General features: G+C 30.3%; 1 protein-coding gene across 1 annotated transcript; it reads right to left on the reverse strand.

Moving 5' to 3' along the window:
* Positions 1-12,202: 12,202 nt before the first annotated feature.
* LOC129909272 (uncharacterized) lies at positions 12,203-16,066 on the reverse strand. The gene has a single exon (XM_055986344.1). The coding sequence runs from the start codon at positions 15,246-15,248 to the stop codon at positions 12,516-12,518; it is 2,733 nt and encodes a 910-aa protein (XP_055842319.1). The 5' UTR covers positions 15,249-16,066; the 3' UTR covers positions 12,203-12,515.
* Between the last annotated feature and the right edge of the window lie 829 nt (positions 16,067-16,895).

Genomic DNA, 16,895 nt, shown 5'->3' on the forward strand with positions numbered 1-16,895 from the left:
CTGAATTTCTGCACAATATTTTTATATTCAAGATAAGTCAATCAATTAAATACATAAAATTCATATTTAAATATCAATAAAAAAAGAATTTTTAATGAAATTCGAAAGGTGTATGTAACGACAAACCATTTAAGCCATAAAATATACATCAGGTGTCAGTCATGATGATAGTGTCACCATATCGGGATCACTATTGATTATTATTATTTTTTTTTTTCATAATAATTCTCCTTCATTTGTTGCTTTGTCTCGTGCCACCCCTTACGTGCCATATACCTTTATCAAAACATACAAAAAAATATATACATATTAAACAGCTTATATCATTGGCGTTGTTGTTGTTATTTTTTACTACAAAGCGACGTGTCTTTATCATCCAAAGTTTCTGCGCAGGTGCACATGATTTGGCCACAGCCCATCCGTTTATGGATAGCCAAAAAATGCTATTAAAACTTCTGACGATAGTACTTAGAAATAGTTATTAATTCTTTTTTTTATTTTATTTTTTCATCATAGATATTCGATTGACCAATAATTGTATTTCAATTTTGCAAGATCTGCAAGATAAGCCTGTATTTACGCATATTTAATGAAAATAAACCATTTTCATTAAAAATAACACTTTTAAAAGAGAATGTAGTTGCTTGAACCTAGTAAGCAGATCGAGCTTAATTTTAGTTCCCGCATATCTACAAAAATCGCCCCAAAATTTAGCAGAAGTAAAATGTATTCAAGAAATAAAGCTGAGTTGTGCGCAGCTTCAGCTAATTGCATTTTCGTTTCCAATTATACATTTTATATGTATAACAATTCAGAACACAGAAAAGAGTGAAGAAAACAGAATAAGATTCAGCCAAAATTAAGCGCAATCTGCGTGTAATTTTCAAAGAAAGAAAAAAAAATACCGCATTAGCATTCCGATTCCACTTTAAACGAATTTTCAGTTATCTTAATTTTTGTATGTAACAAATAACACGGTGTAACACTCAAAATATACGCGGGCGGAGACCTATCACGTTTTATAGAGCTAGTCGCACTGATTACGAAACGGTATTTAAAAAGTCCCTAACACCCCCAAAATCTGGAGTTAGGGGCAAAAAACAGTTTTTTTGACCTTCACCCATTGAAAAAAATCTAGCTTCGTCAAATTTTTACCCATTTTCGATTTTTTTACAGTTTCTAATAGTTAAATATACCTTTTCAGCAGTGAAAACTATATGTTTCTATGTCTTCTAGTTTTTGAGAAAATTGAAAAATAAAAACAAATAAAAACAAAAAATATTTTGAAAAAAGAAAAATCTGATAAAATAATTTTTCAATTTTCTCAAAAACTAGAATACATAGAAACATATAGTGTTCACTGTTTAATAAGGAATCAATTGAGGCAGTTTTCTGTGTGAGTATTTTTTTTTATTTAAATTCACAGTCTGGACAAAAATTGTATAAAATGAGTTTAAAAAATTTTTTAAAATCGATTATTTCAAAAACTATTGGTTATAATATCGATACCTTCCCGTAAGAATGTATTAAGCGACATTTCTAAAATTGTTCAGGAAACGCAAAGAAACAAAATTATTCTGTGAGGAAATGTATGGGCTGCAAAGTTTTACTTTCTCTCTAGTTTTATTCGTATATATGATAAAACAACCAAAATGGTACCAAAACGTGGCGCTCAACTTATAGTATATTTCCACATCAAAAAGTCATTTTCGAAAAAAATGTCGCTTAATACATTCTTACGGGAAGGTATCGATATATTGATTTAAAAATTAGAATTAAATGTACAATTTTGCCTTTCGGAAATGGTATAATTTATTACTATAAGTGTTGCCCTTGTTTTTTAATAATTTTTTTTTATTTTGATAATTTTTTTTTAGAAAACTGGGTAAAAATTTGACGAAGCTAGATTTTTTTCAATGGGTGAAGGCCAAAAAAAGCGTTTTTTGCCTATAACTCCAGATTTTGGGTGTGTTAGGGACTTTTTAAAAACCGTTTCGTAATCAGTGCGACTAGCTCTACAAAACGTGATAGGTCTCCGCCCGCGTATATTTCAAAACCTCATTTTTGTAACACCATGTAATTTTAAATACATGCATACCTATGTACTAAATTAAAAATATGTCTAAAAACTCTTTTTTTTTTAAATTGATAATTTAAACATATTTTTTTTGTAAGGTACAATTATTGTACCTACACTTGTTCAACATTCTTTCAAGTAATTCATTTCATTCATTCAACTCAAAATCTCATATCGTCCAAATTTTTTGCAGTTTTTCGACATTATTGTGCGGTGTTAACTCACATTTCGAGACAAATGCTTTTTATGATTTTAGTTTTTACATTTTTGTTTTAACGTTCTTAAGATGTGATATTGTCGGCTACACTTACACTCCTGATAAAAATAAAAAAAAAAAAAGTATTTCTAAATTTTTGAATAAATTCAAAGCAATATACAGAATGTCCGGTAAAGAACTGATAAGCCTGAAATGGCTGATAGCTACACTTATAACTGTTCTAAAACCAAATAGAAAAAGTTATCGCAACCAGTTTAGAAAATATTAGCTTATTTTCGTTCAGTGTATTTTAAATTTCATCATCTTAGGTTTTGTTCACCACAACCACGAATGAATGAATTTTATAAATTTCTTTTTTTTTTTTATTTTCTACAATAATTTACTCACTAAATACCTAAGAAGTTAAAAATTTTCATAACTGTTCACCCTTTCCTTTGAAAAATTTCGAAGTTTTTTTTTCGATGCAAAATAAAAAAAAAAAATATATGAGAAATTGTAACTTATAGGTGGCCAACTTTTTTAAAAATATGGTCGAGAATTTCAGCATGGTAACATTTTTTGTCTTATCTAAAGTATTTAAGAAGGCAAGAAAGACGTACTAATTTAATGACTTAATTTTACTGTCCCAAAAAGTCCGTTGGTGTGTGCGAGAGGGTCCATCTATACAAATTTGGTGCAGATTATTTTTATATAATTTCGAATTTAACAGCTTACATTTTCATCAACTCAGCCCAATTCTCACTATCACAATGTTGCATGTACTAAGTTCAGGGTTCTTAAAGAATGCACTCTTTTGTGAATGCAGTCTTTGAAATTCAGTTACACAATTCCAAACAAAGATTGCAATCATTGACTTACATTTAAGACTTAGACTTCAAATTTTGCAATCACGAATCATTTTTCGTGAAATGATTGAAATTTTTTTTTACCAATCAATTGACTGCATTCAAATGATTGCAGTCTATTGGGAATGCGTGCAGTCTTTGCATTCTTTTTGCAGTCGTTCCATTCTTTGGCAGTCTTTGCATTCCTTGGCAGTCTTTTTGCATACTTTTGCATTTATAAGCATTCCTTGGCAGTCTTTTGCATTCTTGTGCATTCTTTTGAATTCTTTTGCATTCTTTTTACATTCTTTTACATTCTTTTGCATTATTTTTGCATTCTTTTGCAGTCGTTTGCCACACCCATAACAAACGTATGGATTTCACAAAATTTTTAACATTTTTTTTAGTTCAATAATGAATTTGATAGTTGTTTTAAGAATTACACTGGTCAACAAGGTTTTTGCCACAAGAACCAAAATATACTTTTCTAGTAGTTTTTGGGGTGCTGAATCCGAATCTGAAGTCAGAAAAATTTGATTGGTCTTCGATTTTGAAATATTACCGTTAGAAAATGTCAAAAAACGTAATTTTGGCTGTTTTCGAGGTTATGTTTTTATGTGGAGTAATTGATTGTGAATAAATTTGTAACGGTGCCAATAAGAGCTAGTTTTATTCATTCAAAAAATGTTTAAATCTTTCCGATATCTCTTTTATTGCCCGAGATATTTAAAATTTAAGTAGAGTTCTTTGAATCAGAAACAACACTGGCCAACCAAATTACACTTTTTTTGCCTCAAGAATCAAAATATACTTTTCTGAAGGTTTTTGGGTTGCTGAACTCGAATCCACAATCAGAAAAATTCTATTAGCCTTCGTTCTTAAAATATTACCGTTATAAAATGCAAAAAGGGGTTTTTTTTTATAACGGTTATATTTCAAGAACGGAGGCTAATAGAATTTTTCCGATTGCGGATTTGAGTTAAGCGACCCAAAAACCTTCAGAAAAGTATATTTTGGTTCTTGTGGCAAAAATTCTGTGAACAGTGACTTAAACTTTAGATTGAGTTTAGTTTCTCTTTGACTTATTAAATGAAACTAAAGATATCTCGAGCAATAAAAGAGATATCGGGAAAATTTAAACAGTTTTTGAATAATAACCATTACAAATTTGTTTATAATGAATTACCCCACATAAAAACAGAACCTCGAAAACAGCCAAAATTACGTTTTTTGACATTTTCTAACGGTAATATTTGGGTTCTTGTGGAAAAAAAAAGTTAAATTTTGTTGACCAGTGTTATTAGTATCATTGTCTGTGCAGAAGTAAGGAGTGTAAATAAAACAAAGTTTTGAGTCTAGGTAAACAATTTTATTTATTATTTAACTCAAAAAAAACTTAATATATTTTTTTTTTATTCAAAAACCACAACTAAAAAACCCTCATACATTATAGTCATAGGAAAACAAACAAAAACAAAGAAAACAACTTCATTACATTAAATTAACAGAATAAGTCAAAATATAAAGGAATACAATAAAAGAGTAGCAAAATCTCAGTTAGTCGTTTTTAAGAAAAACATTGCACTAACGAGCGTGTGTCATTCTGATCTTTAAAAATGAAGTTTATGTTGAAAAAATAAAACAAACATTTCTAATATTTTAATTACACTGGTCAACAAGGTTTTTGCCACAAGAACCAAAATATACTTTTCAAGAGGTTTTTACTGTGCTGAACTCGAATCTCGAGTCAGAAAATTTTTGTTGGTCTCCGTTTTTAAAATATTCGAGTTCAGCACAGTAAATTTAATGTAATGAATTTGTTTTGATTGTTTTTCCTATGATTATAATGTATGAGGGTTTTTTAGTTGTGGTTTTTGAATAAAAAAAAAAATATATTAAGTTTTTTTTTGGGTTAAATAAAAAATAAAATTGTTTACCTAGACTCAAAACTTTGTTTTATTTACACTCCTTACTTCTGCACAGACAATGATACTAATAATTCTTAAAACAACTATGAACTAAAAAAAATGTTAAAAATTTTGTGAAATCCATACGTTTGTTATGGGTGTGGCAAACGAATGCAAAAGAATGCAAAAATAATGCAAAAGAATGTAAAAGAATGTAAAAAGAACGCAAAATAATGCAAATGAATGCAAAAGAATTCAAAAGAATGCAAAAGAATGTAAAAGACTGCAAAAGACTGCCAAGGAATGCAAATGAATGCAAAAGAATGCAAAAAGACTGCCAAAGAATGGAAAGACTGCAAAAAGAATGCAAAGACTGCAATCATTTGAATGCAGTCAATTGATTGGTAATTGCGAAATTTGAAGTCTAAGTCTCAAATGTAAGTCAATGATTGCAGTCTTTTGATTGAAGTCATTAAAAATTGCATTAAAAAATGATTGCAATCTTTTACAACTCTGACTAAGTTTAAAGAAACTTAAGGAAATCAATTGTGTGCATTGTATAATTTATTTTAATTGATCCGATTATTTTTTTTTTCTAAAAGATATTTTAAAGTTTCGAAAATTAATTGAATTATTACTTTTGTGTGACTTGAAAAGTTATTGAAAATTGAAGTAAGTGAGCTAAATTTCTTTTTTAAACATTCATTATTTGATTTCATAATAACATTAATTAAAAAAAATTTAATTTGTTTTTAATATCCGTTGAAAATTAAAAATTTTACTTTTTTGCAATGTCTTGAATTTCAAAAAAACCGTACTGTTCCCTTTAAACTAAATTTTGGAGGTTAGTTGAAAAAAAAAAACAAAGTTTGCCATTTAACTATGTTTACCAAGCTCTACAAAATTTACTAACAAACATTTTGACTTTTGCCCCTTACTAGCGGGGGAGCAAAGAATAAAATAAAAAAAAAATTGTTTTTTTTCGAAATTTTACTAACAATTATAATGACCTCGCTTATTGTGCAAACACAATTATCCTAAAGTGCAATATGCAAAGAACAAAAATCAGGTAGGTTTATGATGCCGCAAAAAAAAAAAAAAAGATAAATATTCACTTCACACCAGATTTTCTAAATATTTGGGAAATTCCCAGTTTGAATACATCGATCCATATGGGAAATTCCGGAACCATAGAAATTTACGATGGGAAACTCCGGGATTTCCGAAATATCACTTTAATCCTTGTTTGGAATGTAATCTTTCAACAGGTTTGCTTTGAAAATTAAACCAATTCAATATTTGGTTCTAAGAAGAATACACTGTCTGCTTTGAAGGCGATATAGTTTGGAAGGTTTATTTTTTAAGACAATTCAGGTGCATCTCAATAAATAATTGTTAAGTTGGTAACGGCCGATGTCTTGCTTAATTATGTCTAGGAGTGATAAAGTGGATTGGAACATGTGAGAAAACCACCAGGTATGGTGGTGCTTAATTAGCTTGATGTCACCAATATTTTTTTCCTGTCTAGCATTGTATGCAAACGAGCAAATGTTTAAGACAATTAAATATTTATAAAGTTACAGATTCTGTAGAAATGTGATTAAGTATAGGGAGTATGTGGGAAATCCAGAATAGCGCAAGCAGGTTGATGGGAGTTGGATGAAAAAATATCCTAGGCAGAAATATTAGTTTGAAAGTTGGAACAATATGTAGACATATAAACACTTTGGAATCAAAATTCAAAAAGATACAATTTTTGCATTTATACATAAAGGGAAAATAACGCAGAAATAAATTTACGTCTGGTATATTTTACTTTATTTCTGGTATATTTAACTAATTTCTAGTAGGTATTGCATATTTAACATTATTTATCCCTGGAGTTATTTTTTCACCGTTTATGTATGTATTGCTGTGGTTTGTAATTAAATTTGTATTTAAATAAATATTTAACGTCATCGAGACGACGAGATTGTAGGTAAAACCTAAATCAAAAGTTCGGATAAATGTAGAAACTATAATTAGACATTAAATTATCCTATGCCCCCCAAATCCCACATGCGCTCGAGTTAATTTTCAAGGAGTACAACGGCAGTTGCAATTACAAGTAAAAATGAAATACTTATTTTGAAACCGAATATAACATCATTAAAATGCTGAACATCATTAAAACAAGTAGTTTAAAATAAAAGACTTAAAACAAAAGTTCAAAAATTAATCAACAATTGAATGAAATAAGAAAAAGTAAATAAACAAAAAAGATATCATAAAGTTATAAAAAACCATGCTAAGGCACTTGTTAAATAATAAAACTTGTTTCAGTTTCTCATTCAGCAATTTCTATAACAATTATGTTAATAAGGAAAAACCATATATATGATTTCCTTTTGTTGTTTTGCTAATTTTGGAATTGAAAATGGAAAAAAATTGACTTAAATTCCCTAAACATTAAACATTTTAGTAAGTGGTACATTTTGGTTGGTTAATAGGCCGTTCTATGAGGAAGTTCTTGCAATTCAAGAAATGGTGAAGGAAAATGTGAATCAATGGTAAAACTCATTAATTCATAGTTTTTTATAGTTTTTTTTTTTAAACTTTGGCCTTCTTTCCACGTTTCTATCCATAAAATTTATGAGAAACGGAGCATTTTCTTCTTTTTTTTTAAGGCTATGAAAACAATTTATAAAGGTTTTAAAAAGTTATTTGTATTAAAAATGTTTGTAAAAAAATGATTAATAAATAGATAAAGTAGTTGAAAGTCTCAATAATACTCGAAGAAAAAAGACTAGGACGCACAGTGCGGCCTTTTGAACAAAATTTGGACAAAAATCATTTTCTTCAATTTATAGGTACATTTTCCTATTTATTTGTACAAAATTAGCTTAACATAGAATTTCTTAAGATAAAACACAAGTTTTGATTTCATAAATATTTTTAAAATACAGAAATTCTTTTTTGATCAGGTATAACCTAAGTTATTATTTTCCTTTTGTTTGGCTTATGCAGTTGCATTTGATTTTTTGCCAGTAGGTACCGTTTGGTTCATTGCTAAAAAGTCTTTTTTTTTCTTTTTTGGTTTGGTTGCTAGAGCAAAAAAGCCGCTACTTTTGACCAAAGGATGCCGCAAAAAAATCATGTCCCTTGATTTATTAAATATCTTTAAAAATTTATACTGACTCAAGTTTTTACAATATAGAATAACATAATGCTGCATATCTACATACCTCAAAACTCGTGTAGTCCTACTTTTACCCTGAAGTATTTATATTCAAAGAGTAGTTATAAATAAGGCTCCCAGAATTCGAAAACTCTAATGGCAACTTATAAATGCAAAGCTTTGATCTAACTTTTTCCAAATCAAGTAAGGGACTTCAAATATTTTTTTGTAAAAAACAAGTCTTTTTAAGATTTTTCGTGGAGCAATTTTTCCTGAGTATGTATCATAAAATGTACATATGTATAAGTTTTTGGGTAAACTTGTGTATAACATTTTTGTTTATTATTGCTTCCTCCACAAAAATAAATTAATAAAACGCTACGTTTAAAACACATTTCTCGAAGAAAATTGGCCTAAGTCAAAAATTATCATGGGCAAGAAAAAATGAACAGACTTTAAAAATTAATATCCGAGCAACCAAAAAAGATAATAAGAATAACATATTTTCTAAAAACAAAAATCTTAACTTTGTTTCTGCCAATTGTTTTAACAGAGAAATCATCATTAACATGAGTAAAGGTATACAAAAGTAAGCATTTTCTTAAATCATCGTAACGTGGTATCAACTTTGCAGATAGAGCGTTACTATAAAATAATTTTTTCTTAGAATAAACCCAAGAATCACCCCTTATATTGTCCTTATCTTATTTGGGACAGCTGTCCAAAAATTAAATTTAAACAAAAATTTAAAAAATTTTTATTTACACAAAAATGTTTTTTTTTTATGGTTTGAACTACGCTGTTAAAAAATCATTAAAAATAGTGTAGCAGTTTGTAGCAGTAAATTTATACAGTGGCATATAGCCAAACATATGGTCTATGCGTTTCTGTACAAATTACAGGATATTTTGAGCCGTTAATTTTTTACGTCTATTCAAAGTTCCTGAACTTTTCCAAAAAAGGAAATTAAATGGTTATTTTCAAAATTAAAAAAAAAATTTAAAAGCATCCAATTGGTTTCCAAAATATTGTATATAATAAAACATTATACCTTCTTGATAACCCAAAAAAAAATTTTTGTTTAACTGTTACCTGTACTTGTTAGGAAGAATAATCGTTCGGACTTACCAAACCAGGCTGTCTAAAATGAATTTTTTCTTGTAACCAATGCATAGTTGCAGCAGACTTTGCCGAAAAACTATTCTGCCAAATGGGAAAACACTTTTGTTTTCCAATGGTTTGGTTAATAGACTATATGATGTAACCGTTACTTTTGTAAAAATCGCACATATTTTTTTTTCTTTTTGTCCAAGGAGTGCCGCACTGTGGGACGGGACGAAAAATCATTTTTAGATTCAGTACGTTCTGTTTCTGTCCAATTGTTTTTCGATAAAAAAGTAATCAAATAACTTTCGTTTTAGCTATAATAAATGGAGTTACATGTTACGTCTATTTTAATGACATTCAACAAATATTTCTAAAAACAAACCGTTAACTTCAAGAAATCAAGTAAAACTTGACTACATATCTGATACAGTAGGGTCTACTTGCTGCTCAGTTAAAATTTCCGATTGATCGCAACTAAAAAGTACAAAAAAAAAGATGCTTTTTAAAAGTACTATGGGCGAGGCTATCCATGTGTTACGGATTGTATATACCTAAATATGCACTAACAACCACGCAAATTTTATGCTTTTATAATAAAGTGCACAATTTTACTTCCATAACCAGTAAATGTTTTCTAGTTCCTTTTCCTACCAAACTCATTTTGATCGGACTACAAGAAAAAAGATAAGAAAAAATCTACATATGTTTATACATTTACATAAATGAAAAACATTAAGGTCATAATTGAATTTATAGCGAGAAATCTAAAACAAGATCAATTTTAAAGAAAACTTATAGTTTGAAAAGATGGAATAAAAATATCTTGTGTCGGTCTGATTTCGCTTTGTAAAAGACAAAGGACCCTGTACAAAATGTATGGTTTTGAGTTACTGGTGGTTCTGTTTGAATTTTCGATATGTTGTAACTGTTCAAAATTTTTTTTCGACTCAAGATCCGGAAGTGGATAGGTTTCCCATAATGGCACAAAAAGGTCTAACTATATTCTTAACCTTTTTTTTAGGACCATAAGTAAGGGTCAATTTTTGAAAGTAGGCCTTTTTCACTTGGACTTATTTCATGGCAAAGATTTTGGTTGAAATCATTTGCCCCTCTTCAAAGCTCCCAAGTAAGCATAATAAATCGCTCTTTAAAAAAAAGAGTGAATCGAAACTGTTTTGGTATTTTCAATTTCTTTTGAATTTCAAAGTTTTGTACTTTACCAGCAAATTTTTTCAGTCCAGAAACAATTTACAGTAGTTAGTAAATGCTTCAAATAAATTTGACTTCAGTTTTCTCAAGAACCATTTTTAAGTAGAAACCTCAAAATTCTTTTAGTACAAAATATCCAGAATTAACTCATCAAAGGAAAATGGGCAATTTTGTATGGAACTTGGACGTTCAGCGGCCAAGAACGATTTTGTTATTTTTTGATGAAGTTAAGTTTTACATACATTGTGCAGAAGTTTTATCCTTCTAACGTTCTTCACAAACGGATAAAATGCATTTTTGCATTAAAAAGTTAATGCAAATTGTCTCAATGTTTAAAATTGAACGTGTATTTAAGTGCAAGATATGATAATCTGTCATTTTCCCTGAGCCTGAAGACCTTTATCTTGGATATCCAACCAATAGAACCCAAAATATTGGCTTTTTAAAACATCAATTTCGAGTCTATTTTAAGACTTTTTTTCAATTTTTTTGTTTGTTTTTTCCTTTTGAAAACTCAAAAACAAAATCTTGAAGTGGTTGGCTTATATTTTGAGTTCCATTGGTCGGATACTCAAGATTGAGGTTTTAAATCATAGAAAAAATGACATAAAATCATATTTCATAATTTAATTAAAATAGTAATTCAATTTGACCTTCGCATATTGCTCGATGCATTAACAACACTAATATTGCAATATCTTCCACTTAAATGCAATACAAGGAAACGGCCATAGTAAAAATTTTTCCTACGTTATAGTTCTTTCATTTGATACCAATTTCATTACTGTCCGCAAAACGTTCCATATGCCCATTCTCCTTTGATGAATTAACGCTCTAAAAAAAAACTGGTTCTTAACCTTTTAAACCTAATCTAGCATTTCATCCTCTACGGCTATTGTTTTGGTTTGTAAAGTATTCCTGAAAAAGTAAAATCATGACTGCAACTGCAGATTTCGTATTCCAAGTAAAAAGAAATTTCCAATCCATGAGTTTGGATTTAAATGTAGAAAAATAAAAAACCTTCTCCACAAAAAGAGATCCCAAAGTACCAAGAAGAAATAAAAACTCAGAATCAATTTAATTTTTCATTTCATATAATAATGTATATTATTCAGATTTCTTTTAATTATATTTTTTTTTTACAAAAATACTGTTCTATATTTGTATTCTGTTAATATATAATAATATATTTATATATGTATATATAAAATAGTTTCCCTATATATAATATGTATTTATAAAAATTGTTTATATTGTATTTATAATTGACTTTTTTTTTTAATTAAATTTGATTTTTTTTTTAAGTGTTTCTTTTGATTGATTTTTTAGTATCACAAAATTTTAAAATTTATTTTTTTTTCTGTTTCAATTTTACAATTAACTTCAGATTGTTTTGTATTAAAAAATGTTTTTTTTTTTTAGTTAACAAATAACAATATTTTTATTTTTTTCAATATATAAAGCTATATTATATGTTTTTTTTTTTTTATTAAAGTTCCTTTCTATGAAAGTACCAAGTAATATTAAAAAAAAAATTTCGCACTTGAGTTTTGTTTTTTTTTATAATTTTTATTTTATAAAATAAAAAGGAAACTATAAGTTATATTTTCTTAAAACTAAAAAAAAAAAACATTAAATTATATATTTCATAATTATAATTATTATTTTTACTTAAAAACTAAGATAAGAAATAATTTATGGCAATTTATATTTTTTATTTATGTTCAATTCTGAATAAAGCCTCAATGATATACAATTTGATATACAAATTAAAAATTTGTTTTTTTTTTGTATTTTTTTAGAAATTTTAAATATTTTTTAATATGTTTTTGAAATAATATTGTGATATGCTGTTTGGTGGTTATTTAATTTATCTTAAACATTAAAATTATTAAAACATTCAATAAAAATATTGCCTTATGTACAAAAAAAATTTAACGAAAACAGTTATTTTTCTTTTTTAAGTCGATTTCAAATCGAACAGAACTTTTTTTTAAGCAGGTTTTTTGGATGTTTTTTAAACATACAAAGCAATACCCTGCCTAATGCCAGATTCTTGGTCCAGCCATCTCTGAACATGATTGATGTGAGTGGGAGGATGAAGAAGGGGGATGTGTTCGTCAGGAATGAAGGGACGCTTGGGTGTGGGTGATATCAGGTTATTGTTCGGGAGGTCACCGTTGATGTTTTGGACCTTGAGGTCGAAACGGTAGCTGATGGTGGCGGAGTTAGGGGTTGCGTTGTTGTTATTGTTGTTGTCTCCGCTATTCGATGATACTGAATCGGAGTAGATGGACGATGATGATTCGTAACCGGATACAGGTGAGCCTTTGGGACATCTAAAGCCGGCTGATGTTGCTGCACTTGTGGTTTGAAATGTGGGACTCCCGGCTGGAAATGGATAGGCTGAATCGACTGGAGGCGATTGAAAATTACTTCCACGACTGCTCGATTGAAGACTATCGATGCTGATTGGTGGCGATAAACAAGCAGTATGATGACTCCAAATAATTGGATCCTTTTGCTTGCTGATTTTACTTGATGATTCGTCGCTAGACTTTTTAGCCTCTTCTTCATCTAATAAATAAGGTTTGAAGAGTTTAAAGGTTTTCGGTGGCTCAGAAGATGGCTTCTCGGTCGTCTCATTTTCATTAACTTTTGTATGTTTTTCAGCTGTAATTTCTCCAGAAATAGGCATAAGAACTTTACGTTTTCTCAAAGTCAAATCTACAACCGATGAAGATGATTCCGAAATATCAGAATCAACAACATTTAACTGAGAATCATCATCATCATCATCATTGTTGTCTTCGCTCTTTGGTGATGATGGTTGTTCGTATTTAATGATAGTTTCAGCATATTCCTGATGCCGCTCCAAATTTGTATTCTCATTGAGTGTGGATGGTGAAGCAAGCGAATAACCGCCAAGACGTTTCGTCCCCAATGATAAATCGATTGGCGCTATCATCGTCGCTGCTGTTGCAGCCGGATACATGTGCATTGGCAATGGAAGGTAATGGAATCCTTCATAAGCACGATGCATTAGTGTTCTGCTTTGTACAGCAGCAGCGTACTCATTTTCATTCATATAACGATTTTCTGTTGACGTCGACCGATAGTCACGTAACTCGTCGACAACGATTCGATTTTCCTCTACATGAGCAAGAGGCATAGAAACAGCAGCAATACGAGCGGCAGGGTTGTTGGTTGCCAGAGTGTCTGTGCATGAGAGAGCAACAGCTGTCAATGGTGTTGAAGCCGGGGGTGAAGAGGGCGATGTAGTTGTGGTTGTTGTTGAGAACGTCGACGACGACGATGAAGACGACGACGATGAAGAAGTAGGTAAAGCAGGCAGACTTGCTGACGGCATGAACGGACGTCGTTCACTTGATGGCGGCGGCGGAGGTAGTTGTATTTGATTGTATGGGTGATGTAGATTATGATGGTGTTGGTGATGATGATGTTGTTGTTGTTCCATGTGGAGGTGCTGGTAATGATGAATTTTCAAATTAGTCACATGCAAGTGTGTATGCGGATGTGGTGTAATTATTGGTACTGATACTGGCACACTTGACATGGAAGCAGGTGGTGTGTGAATACCCATACTATCATGATGATGATAGATATGTAATGGTGTTGTTGCTCCACCAACAACTACCGATTGTCCCCCTTTTGTTGATGGTGATACCGCCACCACTGCCGACGACGACGACGATGACTTGGTTAGAATCTGAGAATGGAGAACGGGTGATGTAGGTGCGCGTAGGCTTTTCACTGTGCTAGTGGACGACGACAAGAACGCCGTAGACGAGGGCGACGACGATGATAATGGTGCCACTGCACCTACTACATCTCCTACATTATTAGTTGCTGCTGCTGCTGCTGCTTGTGCTGCTGCCGCCAACACCCCTTTGCTTGTTGGAATCTGTATGGAAGTTAGAGCGACGCTATGTCTGGTTGTGTCCAAGGACAGCCGATTATTAATGGCTTTATATTGTTGTTGATTATGGTGGGCATGATGATGATGATGTTGATTATTATTTGAATGTATTGACGACGATGAAGATGCCGCAGCCGACGACGATGGCAATGGCAAAGTTGAATTTGTTACAATTGGCATTTGATGATGATGGGTAATATTATGAAACTGATGTTTCACATTGTTCGCACAAATATTCGCTACCGATGAACGTAAATTCGATTCGCATTGCAACCATTTTTGAATTTGCCTACGATGAATGTTATATTTGCGAGCTGTAGCCCTTTGGTTGCCCTTGCAATCGGCATCATTGCGATATGATTCGAGAACTTGCAATTTAAATTGCGGCGTGAATATGCGACGTGAGCCCATTTTTGCACTTACTGTATTATTATTACTATTATTTGTTGGCACTTGAGAATTATTTGAAACTGATTTCATAACCACCATTGATGATGATGATGATGATCGATTGGTATAATCGTTACTAGTACTTATACAATCAGTTTCACGTTTGATCTTAGCAAATGGCGCTAATGTTATTGATGGCAAATCACTAACTATCACCGATGTTGACGATGCTGGTGATGATGTTGCCGCCACGGTTATTGTTGTTGTTATTGGTATTGACTTGTTGCTACTATTGCAGGTGTAGTAAATATTGTTATTGTTGTTATTCACGATAATATTGTTATTACTAGTAATAGTAGTGTTAACTAATTTGCTTTCATTATCACTTTTCATTGTCATAGAACTGGATTCGTTTGTCATAGTTTTTAAAAAATTTAAATTTTAAATTTAATTTTTTGTATAATCAGTTTAGTTATAATTTATACAAAATAATTTAAGCGGTAGGTTTAGGTATGTTTGATTTGAACATTTGTGAAGAGGTTTTTTTTTTTTAATTTTAAATATATTTATTTTTTAATTTATAAATATCTCTTGTTATATTTATAGGCACTTAAGTTTTCACAAAAAAAAATAAAAACACAATACAAAAAAAAAATTATTTGTTTTTTTTTGTATTTATTTGTTAATCCATGCGAATTACCGTCGGAGCGGTTGTGTGTGAAGTCTGAATAACAGAGTGTGTGGCATAGACGATTCGTTCATTCAAAAAATAAAAATTTAACGTGTAGCTTTATTAACACAAGATTGTATAGAAAAAGTATCTTCTTTATTAAGTTTTTGTTTTGTACGATTTATTATTTAAATAATAACACTCAGCACTCTTTTAAAAATCAAAGATTTGAAATTAATAAATCAAATCAAAATATCCATTAAGTTATTATAAGAATTAACGAAGAACCAAAAATAAAATAAAATAACTTATAACACTGGTTGTTGGTTTGGTTTTTTTTTTTTTTGGTTCTAATGGCCGTTTTGTAGATATTTTTATATTAAGGGTAGAGAGAGTAGTTGGTTTGATTTTGGTATAGTGTTCTTGCCGTTGTGACACCTTTCCAACTAACTTAGAATTAATAACAACGAATAATAATATAATGGGTTTTGGTGAAGAAAATTGGTGCTGTCGATTTAGTTTTTTTTTTTTTTTTTTTTTTTTTGTTACGAAAAACACGATTTGTTGCCTCTCCCTTTCATCGCTGTCTACTAAATACTGAATACTTGAGCGGATTGTATCTGAACGAATACCGAACGAAACCTCAGAGACTGACTGTCGTCGTCTGCCAATGTCTGAGATTTTAATGTATTAGTGCATTCACATAGATACTTTACATGGATACATTTATACATAGAAGTTATTTTTACACACCTTCGTAGATACACACACACACATTCTATTTAATATGAGTGGTGCGGTGTAGTATAGTTGAAGATACATATGTGTGAAGGGGTGAGAAGTGATGAGAGGGTGAAAGACGTTGTTGTCAGTGTCGGTCGCCGCTATTGTAGTATACCTTACCTATAGAAAGATACAGAGATACATGCGGGGACAACAGAATTTTTGTTCAGACATTGTGGTGATACTTTTTGCCTCCTTATTGTCGATTGCCTCTTTTATGATACAGTTGTAAGATTTTGGTGTAAAATTGATCCAAAGTATTAATATTTTTGGTATTTCCGTCAGTAAAATCAAACTTATATTTTGTTCAGCCCTGATTTTTCAATCGTCAGTTAGACTATCAGAAGAATAAATGTCAATATAAAAAAATAACTTTTATTTTTAGGAATAAGCCTAAACTGGACTTTATCTGGCTATTTAAAAATCGGCTCTTAATGAGACTGTTTGGATCTGAAAACTATTTTTTTTGTTGTTGTCATTTCCAGGCAGTTTAAATTCGATGTCAGAACTGAATTGTCAAATCGATGAGGACTTAAAAAAACGAATAACTTCTAGTCCAGTAAAATATATTAATAAGAATTAAAAAGTTGTGGTAATGGTTTTTAGTGACTAAC

Source organism: Episyrphus balteatus, chromosome 2 (assembly GCF_945859705.1).
Source record: "Episyrphus balteatus chromosome 2, idEpiBalt1.1, whole genome shotgun sequence".
In the NCBI taxonomy this organism is placed as follows: domain Eukaryota; kingdom Metazoa; phylum Arthropoda; class Insecta; order Diptera; family Syrphidae; genus Episyrphus; species Episyrphus balteatus.